Source organism: Ictidomys tridecemlineatus, chromosome 4, assembly GCF_052094955.1.
Source record: "Ictidomys tridecemlineatus isolate mIctTri1 chromosome 4, mIctTri1.hap1, whole genome shotgun sequence".
NCBI classification, from domain to species: Eukaryota; Metazoa; Chordata; class Mammalia; order Rodentia; family Sciuridae; genus Ictidomys; species Ictidomys tridecemlineatus.
Window position 1 is genome coordinate 210,178,242 of NC_135480.1, and position 13,557 is coordinate 210,191,798.

Genomic DNA, 13,557 nt, shown 5'->3' on the forward strand with positions numbered 1-13,557 from the left:
CTAGCTTCCTCTCTGTTTGGTCTCTCAGTCTGTTGTTACAGCAACCGTTGCGTTCACTTGTTGCTTATAGTCCCTACTGCACCAACCACGCCCTGACTATTCCTGACTCCTGCCTATCCCCATACCCCAGTTATTGATGTATATTTATCAATTTAGTTATTGATATTAAAGTTTTCACAGCATAAAACCTGGGTCCCCACTCTTGCAGCCCCAGGCCCTTCTTTACTGCTGGAAGTTGGCTTATGTAGCTTGGTGGCAGCTCTTGTCACCCACTGTGCTACAGGCAGAGAGTGGGCTGTACACATGGCCTCATTGTTGCTGTGCTGAGTGTGTTGGTGGCTCTTCAGGGTCTCCCTCCACCTGCTGCAGAGCAATGGCTTGCCCTTGACCCTTGGTTCTTTTGCCACATCTACAGAAGCTCCTGGTGTGAGCATTCTCATGCCATAACCGAGAAGGGTTTGACTGTAAGATGCTTCAAGACTGGTGGCTTCGTTGTGTATGACCTTGAGGAATTGGCAGGCAGCTGTACACCAAGGGCCTTTGGCTTCCAGGTTTACGGATGCAACTTGGGCTGTGCTGACCATGACCTCTGCTTTCCTACAGACCCAAGAAGCTTCGCTTCCACCCGAAGCAGCTGTACTTCTCTGCCAGGCAGGGCGAGCTACAGAAGGTGCTCCTCATGCTGGGTGAGTTGCCTGCATGGGCACCCAAAGGAACGGAGCACAGTCCTATTGGTTGCCCCTTTCTTTTATGAGCCTGATCTTACTATTGCTCTGTTCATGAGCCTTTTGCACATGACTGGGAGTGCCCAGTGGCACCATCCGGCTTCTGATGTTCATGTCCACCTTCTCGTGGCACTGGGACACTCTGCATTTCTAACTTTTGAAAAGGAATTAGGTGACGATTAAATCAGTTAGAAATGTAGGTGCCTAAAAAGCGATACTAGTGCTGGGGCCTGTTGTGAGTGCTGCAGAGGGAGCCTTGTCTGTCTGTCTGTGGACAGGTGGTACTGGTGCACCCGTATAGCCTGAGCTCTGAGCCCATGGCTCCAGGCTTGAGGGCTCAGAAGTTTATCTACTCTGGGCTCAAAAGAGGTGATTAAAAAGTCTTTTGCCTTGGAGCTGGGGTTGTGCTCAGTGGTAGAGTGCTTGCCCAGCATGTGTGAGGCACTGGGTTTAATTCTCAGCACCACATATAAATAAATGAAAAAAATAAAGGTCCATCAACGTCATTTAAAAAAAAAAAGGCTTTTGTCTCTCAGCAAAACATGAGAGAAGTTGAACAGTTTGCTCGGGGGTGGCGGGGGGGGGGGGAGGTTTATTTAACTTTGACCAAAATGGCTGTTGACTCTTTTCCTTCTGACTTCACACAGTCTAAGTCACTTCACTTCTGTATGGCTGGCTTCTTTGCTGAGTATCTGACAGATGTCCAAGTTGTTGGTCACAGGACCCCAGAGCCAATTTTATCTTTGTCAGTGTCCTCATAGGCCTAGGGAGGCTCAGCCCAAGAACACTCAAGAACAGAGCCAGGCCCCCAGACGGAGAGGGGACGAGGAAGGGGCAGGTGTTGTTACCTGCCTCTGATGGACAATTCTGCCAGCTGGGTTGTGTGTTGTCAGTCTTCTAAGCAGATGGGGCCTGGCCCAGACCAGACAGAGCAGTGTGCTGGCTCCAGCTGGCTCGGCACTGGCTATTGGTCTGGGAGCTGCCAGCTCTGGCTGTCACAGCCATCAGGGTCATCTGGAGGCACATCAGTGGTGACAGCAGCGTAACCGGCTATACCATGTTTGTTCACAGTTGATGGAATCGACCCCAACTTCAAAATGGAGCACCAGAACAAGCGCTGCCCACTACACGCTGCGGCAGAGGCCGGCCATGTGGACATCTGCCACATGCTAGTTCAGGTTTGGAGGCGCGGCTCACCCAGACCTCTCCCTCGCTGTCCTTCATGTTTGTTGGAGTGAAGAGACTCCAGGTTCCTAGCCCAGCCGAGGCAGTGGCAGTGCTGCCAGGAAAGAAGCTTCCTGTCCCTCGTGGCCCTGGGGCTGCTGGCCCTGCTCCAGCTGTTTCTGCTGGCATTGATCTCCATGCTCACAGTCCCACACAGCATGGCTGTGTGTCAACTTGTTTAATTTTAGTTTAGGTTTAGGTTTTGATATTTATTGACCTATTGCCAAAGATAAGGGTTCACTTCAGCCCAAACCTTCCCCCACCCCCCACTACCTGGTTACTTTTTTATATTCAGAACTTGCTTTAATTATATAAGGGATGTTTTTTAAAAAAATATTTAAAATTTGTAATTGACATATAATAATTGCACACATTTATTGGGTACAGGGTGATGTTTCAAAATATGTATATAATACGTAACAGATCCAGGCATTTGGTGTATCCATCACCTCAAATGTTGGTCATTTCTTTAGAGAACATTCAAAATCCTCTCTACTACCTGTTTTGAAATATTCAGTTAATTGTGCCAATCATAGTTACCCTCTTCTGCTGTGGAAGATTAGAAGTCATCCTTCCTGCCAGCTGCTCCCTATACCCATTGGCCATCCTCTCCAGCTCCCCATCCCACCCTTCCCAGCCTCTGGGAACCAGTCCTCTGTTCTTTGCTTGCACATTTAAATGAGAACATGCAGTATGGGTCTTTCTGCATCTGACTTATTGTGCCCCACATAATGTCCTCCATGCTTATCCATGTTGCCAGAGATGGCAGGACTTCATTCTTTATGGCTGAATAATATTCCACTGTGTTCATCTCACACTTTCTTTACCCATTCATCTGTGGAAGAACACCTTGGATGGCAACATATCTTGGTGCTGGTGAACCTTGCTGCAGTCAGCACATGAGAGCAGATTTCTCTTCGACTTACAGATTTCCTTTCCTTGGCATATGTGCTCAGGAGTGGGTGCTGGATCAGATGATGGTTCTATTTCTGATTTTTTGAGAAGCCTCCATACTACTTCTCTAGTGGCTGAACTAATTTATGCTCCTACCAGCAGTGTATAGAGTCCCCTGTCCACATTCTCACTGACTTATGTCATTTGTCATTAGCCTTTCTACTGGGGTGAGATGATATCTCACTGTGGATTTGATTTTCCTGCTTATCTTTTTTTTTTTTTTTTTTTTGTACCAGGGATTGAACCCAGAGGCATATCCACATCCCTAGTCGTGAACCACCAGGTTTCTTAGAGTCTTGCTAAGTTGTTGAGCCTGGCTTTGAACTTGCAACCCTCCTGCCTCAGCCTCCCAAGCTGCTGGGATTATAGGATTATGCCACCACGCCTGGCCTGTTTGTATATCTTCTTTTGAGAAATGTCTATGCAGATCTTTTGTCCATCTTAAAATTGAATTATTCTATTTGGTATACATTATAGAATTTAAGCCCTCATCACATGAATAGTTGGCAGGTATATTCTTCCATTCTGTAGGTTGCCTCTCAGCTCTGTTGATTGTTTCCTTGGTGTTCAGAAGTTTTTTGGTTTGATGTAATCCCATTTGTCAGGTTTTGCATTTGTTGCCTGTGCTTTTGTGAGTCATATCCAAAAAAATCTTTGCCCTACCAATATCCTAGAACATTTTCCCTGTTTTCTTCTGGTAGTGCCATAGTTTCAGTTCCCACACTACTTGTTGAAGAGACTATTCTCTGTTATGTGTTCCTGGTGCTTTTTATCAAAAAACCATCAGCTGTGAATATGTGGATTTATTCCTGATGCTTATTCTGTTGCACTGGTCTGTGTGCCTTGCTTTTATGCCAGTAGGCTGCTATTTTGGTTAATATGGCTTTGTAGTAATTGTGGGGCCTTCAGCCTTCATTCTTTTTGCCCAGGATTGCTTTGGTATTCAGAGTGTTATGTTTTTCCATATGAATTTTAAGAGTGTTGTTTCTCATTTCCATGAAGAATGTCGGTGGTATTTTGATAGAAATTGCACTGAATCTATGGGTCACCTGTAGTTTAATATTTAACAGTATTCTTTCAATTCATGCACTTGGAAGATCTTCCTATTCTTTGATGTTCTTAACTTCTTTCATCATTGTTCTGTGAATTTCACTTAGAGATCCTTCACCTCTTTGGTTAAATTTATATAAATGTGTGTGTGTGTGTGTGTATTCATATTATCTTTTACTGAAATTTTGTTGGTAGTATATGAAAAACCTACTGACATTTCAATATTAGTGTACCCTGCAACCTTACTGATTTCAGGCATCAGTTGTAACTGGTGGAATCTTTAGGTTTCCCTATAAATAAAATCACAATATCTGCAAACAGGTAATTGGCCCTCCTCCTTCCTCTCGGATGCTCTGTTTCTTTGTCCCCCTGCTTTCCAGTCATATACTGAGTAAGTGGCCAAAGCTAGCATCCTTGCCTTGTCCTGGGTCTTGGAGAAAGTCCCTGAACTCCCCTTCACCATGGCATTGTTGAGGGTCTGCCATGTGGCTTTGGGCTTTGTTGTGTCGAATATGGTCCCTCTACCTCATTGATGGATAGTATTATTAGGAGGGGATATTAAATTTTATTGAATGGTTTTGCTGCATCTGTTGAGGCAATCACGTTTTGTCTTTTGTGGTGTTGCTATGACAGGTTACTCTTTTGTGTTTGTGCATGTTGAATCATCCTTGCATTTCTGGGATGACACCCATGCCCCACCGTAGCTAATGATCTTTTTGATGTACTATTGGATTCAGTTTGTTAGCATTTTGCCAGGAAATTTTAATGTATCTACATGTGGGAAATTGTTCTGAAGTCTTTTTTTCATTGTGTCCTTCTGGTTTTTGTTATCAGAAAAATACTGGCTTCGTAGAATGAGTTTGAAAGGGTTCCCTGCTTTCATTTCTTTTTTCTTTGGGTGCCAGGGATTGAACCCAGGGGTGCTTAACCACTGAGCCATATCCCTAGCCCTTTTTGTATTTTATTTAGAGACAGGGTCTCACTGAGTTGCTTAGGGCCTTGCTAAATGACTGAGGTTGGCTTTGAATTTATCATCCCCCTGCCTAAGCCTCCTGAGAGGCTGGGATTACAGGCGTGCACCACCATACCCAGCTCCTCCTTTCATTTCTTTGAAAAAGTTTGAGAAGAGTTAGTGTTAGTCTTTGAAGGTGTGATGAAATTCAGCATTGAGATCATCCAGACCTGGACTTTTCAATGTTGGGAAACTTTGCTGTTGATTAAATTGTGACTTAATGGTCTTTTGAGATGATTTATGTTCCTGCAGTTCAGTGTTGGTAGATCGTATGCGCTTAGCTCTTGTTGGCATATAGTTGTCATAATAGTCCTTGAGATAGTAAACACTTTATTGCTTTGATTGAAACACCTTCCACAGACAGCTTGGAGGAGGAAAGACTTATTTTGGCTTACGGTTTCAGAGGCTTTGGTCCACAGTGTACTGCCTCTGTTGCTCTGGGCCTGAAGTAAGGAGAGCATCATGGCAGACCAGAGCGCCTCAGCACATGGCCACTGGGAAGCAGAGAGAGAACCCTTTCAGGCACACTGCAATGGCCTGCTTCCTGCAGCTAGGTCCCACTCCCTTGGATAGTTGATATTTTTGTCTAGGTGATGCTTGCGTTGAGGAAAGTGGGTGGAGTTCCAACTCTTACTCATTGGAGTCCTCCTCTCCTTTAGATGTAATACACTTGCTTTAGACAGCTGGGTGCTCTAACAGCAGTGTATTTAGTCCTTGTGATTGTTATTTCTTCTTGTTGAAGTGACCCCTGTGCATGGTCTTTTGTATGGCTCTTGACTTCACATCTGCTTTATCTGTTGGGAGCAGGCCGAGTCCTGCTGGCTTCTGGTTTCCATGCCAGTCTTCCCCCATTGCGCTGTCAGCTGGGGGAAGTCAGTCTCTTGTTAGCAGCATACGGTTGGGTCTTGCTGCCTAAATCATTTGGCAGTCCGTATCTTTTTCACTGAGGATTTCCTGTGTTTGCACTCAAGGCTGTTGGTATTGAGGACCCTCAATCTGTTGTTTCTGGTGATTCTGCATATCCTGGTCCCTTCCTTCAAGCCTCCCTATGTGTCCTTGTGGCTCAGTGGCTTTCAGTACTGATGGGTGAGTCTCCTTTCTCTGGGTGCCTCCCTCTCCTGTTGGCTGTACTTCCCAGGTTTCCAGGATGATAGTTGTCTTTCTTTTGCTGCAGGGAACAGGGCACCCTAAGTATTTCTCTCAGGGCTGCTAGGCTGGTGCTGGATTTGTTGCTCTCTCATTTCTGAGATGTGGCATTCAGCTGTTTTTCCCACCTCAGCATCCCACTCTGTCCTGGCTTGTAAGGCTCTGCTCAGAGTCTGCTACTGGCCAAGGGGGAGTCTCTGGTATTGGCCGTGCCGCTCTTCTGTTTTCCTGGTGATCTGTGTTGATCAGATTGGTCAACGTCCCTGGGCTTCCTGTTGGAGATCCATACCTTCTCAAACTTGCAGGTTCTATGCAGCTGCTTTGTCGACTAGCTGTTATGTGCCTTTTCTCTTTCCCTCTGTTTTTGGAACATCCATAATTGTCCATGTAGGCTCTCTTGGCAGTGTGTCCCATGAGCCTTGTGGGCTTTTTTGTTCTTTTAAGTGTATTTATGTATTTTTTGATTCTAATATTTTGGTCTGACTGTCTTATTTCAGAAAACCTGTCTTCAGGCTCAGAAATTCTCCTGAGCTGAGCCATTTAGTCCACAGGGCACGTTTCATCTATACATCATTGTTCTCTTGTGTTTGCATGGTTGGGTGGACTTGGTCTCTGTTGGTCCCCCAACACTCTTCATAGGCTTAGGCCTGTCCTGTCCACTCTGTGGGTGTTGAACCTCCTAGCTATGTGTTGCAGAAGCCCCACTGAATCTGATGCTCCCTGCCTCTGACCCTTCATATGTGACTATACTTGGCTTCTGGAAAGTTTGGGGATTGTTATTTAGCCTGACTGGCCCTGAGTCTCACCTCATTATAGTTGGTGCTCTTCTTAGTCCCGTGTCATGCTGGCACACTCTGTGGAGGGGTCCATGCCCTTTGTCCTGTTTTCCTGTGTAATTTTGAGAAGCACCCTCCTGTTGTCTCCAGCTAGGACTCCTCCACTTGGAGATGGGGCTTCTAGACTGATTCCCAAACGAAGTTTTCTCCTCACCTGCCACTGCACTTTCTAGAGGTGTTCTCACAAGAACTCTGTTCTCTGGTTATCTTTTTTTAGAGCCTCTTATTTTACCCTGCTGTTCTGAAGGCGTTACTCAGAATTATAGTGAAGTCCTGTGCTATCCACAGAGCACCCTGAGGTGACTAGGCAGGCTTCGAGGTCTAGCCAGCCAGGGTGTGTTGGGAAGTGTTGGGTGAGTGTTGGGCTGTGCAGGTAGGGTAATTTGGGAAGAGGGGATAGAATGATACAGAGGAGGCAGAGGAGTTGGTGCTTCCTGGGGCAGGAGAGAGATGCCAGCAGGTCCAGGGATGCTGCCGAGGGTGGGCAGAGAAGAGCAGGCAGCATCCCAGGACATGGGCACAGCAGGGGCCGACGCCTAGGGGTCAACAGTCAGGGTAGGTTCCCTTTCCACCACTGGGGGTGCACCTGTTCTGGAGTGCATTTCTCTGGACTTGGAAGTCTTGCTTGCCAGTTATTTCCCCTCATTTCATTTAGGGTGACCCCGCTATTCTGACTTCATTACTGAGAACTGGATTATTATTCTTTCAAAAGGCATTGTTTTTTTTCCTTGTCTTGTCTTTTTTTTTAAAAAAATAAGGGGCTGGGGTGTGGCTCAGCAGTAGAACAGTGTTCAGAATGCTCATGGCCCTGGATTCAATTCCCATGACCAGAAACCCAGTGCAGATAAGTGTGCATGTATATGTGTGAGTGTGCCACACGTTGGGGGATGTCTGTGGAGGTAAGCACCCTGCTTTACCCATGGCTTCACAGAGGGCTCAACATTGTCGGTCCCCAAGGTGCTGTGCCCCTGAGGCTGAGCTCTGCCAGCCCTCACTGTGAGAACCTGTCTGCCTTGGCTCCCTGTACCTTCCCCGGGTGGCTCCACTCACTGTTGTCCACTTTCAGCTTGATATTAATAGAGATGGACAGGACAGATTCTTTTGTGTCTAGCTTCTTTTAGTTCCAACATCACAAAACAAGAACCAAGTGATAACGTGGAAAAAGCAGGCAATGCAGGTGGGAGTGAGTGGAACCATCTTAACTCTTCTCTTTACCATGGCTGTGGTTTGCACAGCGTTGTCCTTGGAGAAGTTGTGGCTTTCTGTTCTGTTCTGTGTCCACTGTGCCCTGTGAGGCTGAAGCTATTACAAAATGAAATATTAGATATTTGGGAATCCTTTGCATACAGCGTTTTTTTTGGGGGGTGGGGGTGGGGGTAATGGGGATTAAACCCATGGGTGCTCTACCATTGAGTTACATCCCCAACCCTTTATATTTTTATTGATGGATGATGGATGGATGGATGCTGGGGATTGAACTCAGGAGCCCTCAACTACTGAGCCATATCTCCAGCCCTCTTTTGCATTTTATTTAGAGACCAGGTCTCACTGAGTTCCTTAGTGCCTTACTTTTGCTGAAGCTGTCTTTGAACTCAGGATCCTCTTGCCTCAGCCTCCAGAGCCACTGGGATTATAGGCCAATGCCACCGCACCTGACTCTTTATTTTTTAATTTTGAGACAGGTTCTCACCAAGTTGCCAAGTTTAACCTCGAATTTGTAATCTTCCTGCCTTAGCCTTCCAAGTTACTGGTATTATAAGTGTGGGCCACTGTACCCAGCTATCCACAGGAACTCTTTATACCCTTTCCATGGACATCTGTTCATTCATACCTGGTTGTCTGGCCAGCCTGGAACAACTCAACTAGTTCTCAGTCAACCTTGGTCTAATCCTCAGCTATAGAGTTACTGTTGCTATTCTTGGAAGATCCTTTTGTGCGTGAATTTTATCTTTTCCTTCAATCACAAGTAGTTTAACTGTGATTTCCCAAGAAAAGGAACAGAGTGAGTTTTTTTCTAGTTTTCCCTGAGTCCCAGGGCACAGCTCCTTAGGGTTTCAGTGTCTGTGGGTGTCTTACATCATAAATCTCCTGCAGGCTCTGGCCAGAAGCCCCCAGTGAAGACTAGCACTGGTGTCAGTTCTTCCTGTCCCCTCTCTGGACCTGTCCCAGCTGGGCTGACCTGTGGACCTCCCATTTGCATTTGGTTTTGAGCTGTGTGCCCTGAACCTGTCCAGGGGCCTCTTGAGAGCATGTGTGATGTTTGTCCGTCTTAGTTTCACTGAGTACTCGCTGAAGCTTTGGTTTTGTTTGATCCCCACTGTGCCTGTTGACTTGCTGCATGTGCTGTTTGGATTGGAAGCTACAGCAACAGAGCAAATGGTCCTTAGCACTGCTGCGCTTGCTGCTCAGCCATGGAGAGCATCCCAGCCTTGAAGACAGTGCTTCTCTGTTGCCGGGATGGACTCAGCCCTGGTCCTATTCCAGGGCTGTGGATATCTGTGGTCTGAGTCTGTGGTTTGACTCTGGGGCTGAGAGGCTCTGCGGGTCAGTCTCAGTAGTAACTCATATAGGAGCTGCCATGTCTGCCAGCCTTGTGAGCCCCTGGGCTTCTCCTCACATATGGGATTATTTCCTAGCCTAAAGGCAGGTTCGCCTCTGTCTGCTCACACTATTGTCTCCGCTGTGATGCTTTCTCTCCTGAGTGTTGTTTCAAGATGGGGCTCAGTGTGAATGCTGAATGTGCCAGGCTATGAACTAGGTGTGCCCACAGTGAGGGTTTGGGAGTGCATAGTGGTCCTGCCAGTTTCAGAATGGATCCAGTGTCCCCTGCTGAACATGTGGCAGAGTCCACAACTGGAAGCCACATTTTTTTGTGTTGTTTCATCTGTTGGCAAATTCCATTAGTTACCTGTTAAGTCTTGGTTTTGGCTCTTCATCTATGTTTTTCCCCCTGAGTCTCAATGTTCTTGAATGTTTTTTGGGTGATGGTTAATAATTGGTGTCTTCTCCAGGGGTCCAGGGTTGCTGTGTGCCTATGAGGGGCTCCTGCTTGTCTGCGGAGCTGGTAGTGCCAGGTGCCAAGGTCAGAGTGAGATCCTGGGGGTCCAGGAGGAGCAGGGCTATATGTGCTGTGTGCAGATAGAGCATGGTCTCCAAGTGCAGCCCTGACCCTCCTCAGCCGCACTGTCTCTGCATGGCCTCCACTTGCTGCCCTGTCCTCTGTGTTTGAAAGTTACTTACTTGTTAAAGTCAGCCGCTGTGGAATTCTGGCCTCCTTTGCCGTCAGATTTAGCAGTGTGACCCTGGCCTTGAACTTTTGTCTGAAATTGTGTCTCTCCCCACCCACCTCCTTGTTTCTGTGTCAAATCTGTGGTTGGTGTGACCTCTGGCCCCTGCCCTGGGGCCTCCAGATTTAGCCCATGAAGTCTATCTCTGGAGACCACCACAGTCCCTTCCAGAACCCCTAGTTGCAGCATGCACCCTTTAACTGCTCCTGGCTTGTGTAAAACTTCCTTTCTTGATGATTCTACTCTTGTGTTTTAATTGCTAATAGCAAAAATAATACTGTTGTCACTATTTCATTGTAAATATTTGTTTTATAAGATAAATATTAGCTGTTGGTTTAAGAAGTTGGATGGTTACCCTGTGGGGAAAAGATTTCAGCTGCCAGCAGCTTATTTGCTCTTGGCACACAGCCAGTGTTAAGTTGGGGGCTTCACCTATGTGTACCTGCTATTGCACCAGTCTTTCAAGTTTCTTACTTTTTAGAAAAATTAAATTGCTCCAAAATGCATATCATGGAAATTCGTTTGGGTTCTGTTTATTTTGGAAACTGTTGAAACAGCTGGAGAAGTAGGCAGCAGACCCAACAAGCTGGGATGCCCCTCCGCATGTCCCTTTCCCAGGCCTCTTCGCACCTGCTTTGCCTGCTTTAAGGTTTCATGCCATCTTTCTCACTTGTAAAGATGTTGTCACACTGCTGTGCTGTGAGTATTTTCTATCAGGTTAATTTAGAAATGAGATCTTGCCAAAAAAACACCCTGTGTGAACTGAAACTTCATAGAAATAGAATGGCTGTCTTAAATGCAGTTTGGAAGACTCAGATGTGGTCCAGTAGAGTTTTCAGCTGCTCATTCAGTCTCCTTTTTAGACGTGGAAGCATCTATGCTTATGTGAAGGGCTGCAGTAGCTTCTCTCCCATACACCTGACTGTCCTTGTTTTACCAGGCGGGCGCCAATATTGACACCTGCTCAGAAGACCAGAGGACCCCACTGATGGAAGCTGCAGAAAACAACCATTTGGATGCAGTGAAGTACCTCATCAAGGCTGGGGCACAAGTGGATCCAAAGGTACCCCATGATGTTCATGTTCCTACTCCCTATGTAGGCGTTTCTCAGAAACGAGAGTGGAGACAGTTCCTCACTGGAACACTGTCAGGAACTGGTAGCCTGCAGACATTTACCCAGTCGTCCAGAATTCTCTTCACCTTCCAAGGTGACCTGGCATTATTAGTGGCCATCCCAGGTGAGCACCAGGCCCCCTGTGCAGAAGCTTCCAGCCGCCTGCACGCAGTGTACTTCTCTCTATCTTCTACCCAGGGCAGTTAGGCAGGAGGAGAAATAGAAGGCATCCATGTTGGAAAGGAAGAAGCAAGCTTGTCTCTGTTCTTATATTCTGTATAATACCTAAAGAATCCACAAAAATATTGTTAGAGCTGACAAACTAGTTCAGCAAAGTAGTAGGATACAAAATCAACATGCAAAAATGAGTTCCATGTTTATGTACTTAGTCTTCTATCCAAGTATGAAATGAAGAAAATAATTCCCTCAAAAAGAGGGAAAACTATCAACAAGGTAAACAGCCGTACATTGAAGATGGCAAATCACAGCTGAAAGAAGTCCAAGAAGCCACAAGTGAAGGGAGAGACCTCCCACACTTACAGACCAGGAGGCTTAATGTAGTTAAAATGAAGTACTGCTTAGTGCATTCTCTGGATTCCATGCAATCGTTACCAAAATCCTAGCAGACTTTTTTTTTTTTTAATTTGTAGATAAATACCTTTACATTATTTATTTAGGGTTTTTTTTTTTTTTTTTTTTTTTTTTGTGGTGCTGGGGATTGAACCCAGTGCCTCATGCATGCTAGGCAAGTGCTCTACCACTGAGCCACAAACCCAGCCCCCTATAGCCTTTTTTATGTATACTGGAAAACCCATCCTGAATTTCATGTAGAATCTCAAGGACTTGGAGTAGCCAAACGATTTTGAAAACGAATAGCAAAATTGGGAGACTTAACCCTTCCCAATTTCAAAACTTACTATAAAGCTATGAAAAGAGCATGGTATTGGCATAAAGACAGCTAATAGAGATCCAAGGAATAAAAGAGGCCCATAAATAAACCCTGCTATGTGTTAACTTTTATTGGGATATGACAGTCATTTGAAGGGCAGAGGACAACTTTCAACAATGGTGCCGGGAAAACTGGGTACCCACACACAGAAGAATGTGTTAACACCACATATGAGAATAAATACAAAATGGATTGAAGAACTAAAGAGCTAAAACTGTAAAACTCTTGGAAAACAAAGTTTAATGACCTTGGATTTGGAAGTGATTTCTTGGCCATAATACCCAAAATACAGACAATAAAGAAAAATTAGATAAACTTCATTAATCTTAAAAATCTCTGCATCTAAGAACATTATCAAGAGAGTAAAATGACAGTTTGCAGGATGGAGAATTATTGGCAAATCCTGTATCTGGTACAGGGTTTCTCTTCAGAATATTTAAACTGTTAGAACTCAACAAAACTCAAATGATCCAATTCAAAACTGGTTACAGGTTTTAAAAAAAAGATAAATGGCCACTTAGGAGATGAAGAAAGAGATAGTTGACATTGTTTGTCATTAAGGAACTGCAAATCAAAATTACAGTTACATGCCACCTTCCACCACCAGGAGGGCCATTCTGAAAGTCGGAAAGGGAGTGTTGGTGAGGAGGTGAAGTCCAAGCCCTTGTGTTTGAAGCAGCAGCCTCTGTGAGAGCCAGACCTAGAATTACTGTGCGATTCAGAGTTCCACTCCTAGGTGTATGCCGAAGAAACAGCTCTGTGTGAAGATCTAATGGCCAGCGCTGTTCCCAACAGCTGAAGAGAAGCAGTGTCCAGTAGCAGGTAAAGGATCAGTACATGGCCCACCTGTACAGTGGCATATCAGCATGGTGGACCCACAGGACACAGAGTGAAAGGAGCCAGACCCAGGAGGCAGGTATTGTGTGCTGCTGCTGGCTGAGAGGCCTAGAAACTCTACCTCAAAATAAAAAGGGCTGGGGATGTAGCTTATAGCAGAGCACCCTGGGTTCAGTCCTCAGTACCACAGAACACATATACAGAAACTTAGTCTTTCATGTTAATACTCAATTTTTTTCATCAAAAACGTGACTGAACACTCTAATTTATTAACTCCTGTTTAAATCAAAGTCAGATTTGTGTATTAATATTTATTGTATTTTCGCCTTCATTAAAAGCAGTGCTTAAGGGGCTGAGCTGTGGCTCAGTGGCAGAGCGCTTGCCGGGCACGTGTGAGGCCCTGGGTGCCATCCTTAGCACCAC

The 13,557-nt window shown here is 45.6% G+C and overlaps 1 protein-coding gene across 7 annotated transcripts in view; it reads left to right on the plus strand.

The window, feature by feature from the left end:
* Window positions 1-13,557, plus strand: part of Ehmt1 (euchromatic histone lysine methyltransferase 1) — a 157,903-nt gene that overhangs the window by 111,018 nt on the left and 33,328 nt on the right. For all 7 annotated transcript variants that reach the window (XM_078048823.1, XM_078048821.1, XM_078048822.1 and 4 more), the window contains 3 exons: window positions 604-686; window positions 1,797-1,903; window positions 11,175-11,297. In XM_078048823.1, coding sequence (XP_077904949.1) covers window positions 604-686; window positions 1,797-1,903; window positions 11,175-11,297 — 313 coding nt within the window. The remainder of the gene's footprint in view (window positions 1-603; window positions 687-1,796; window positions 1,904-11,174; window positions 11,298-13,557) is intronic.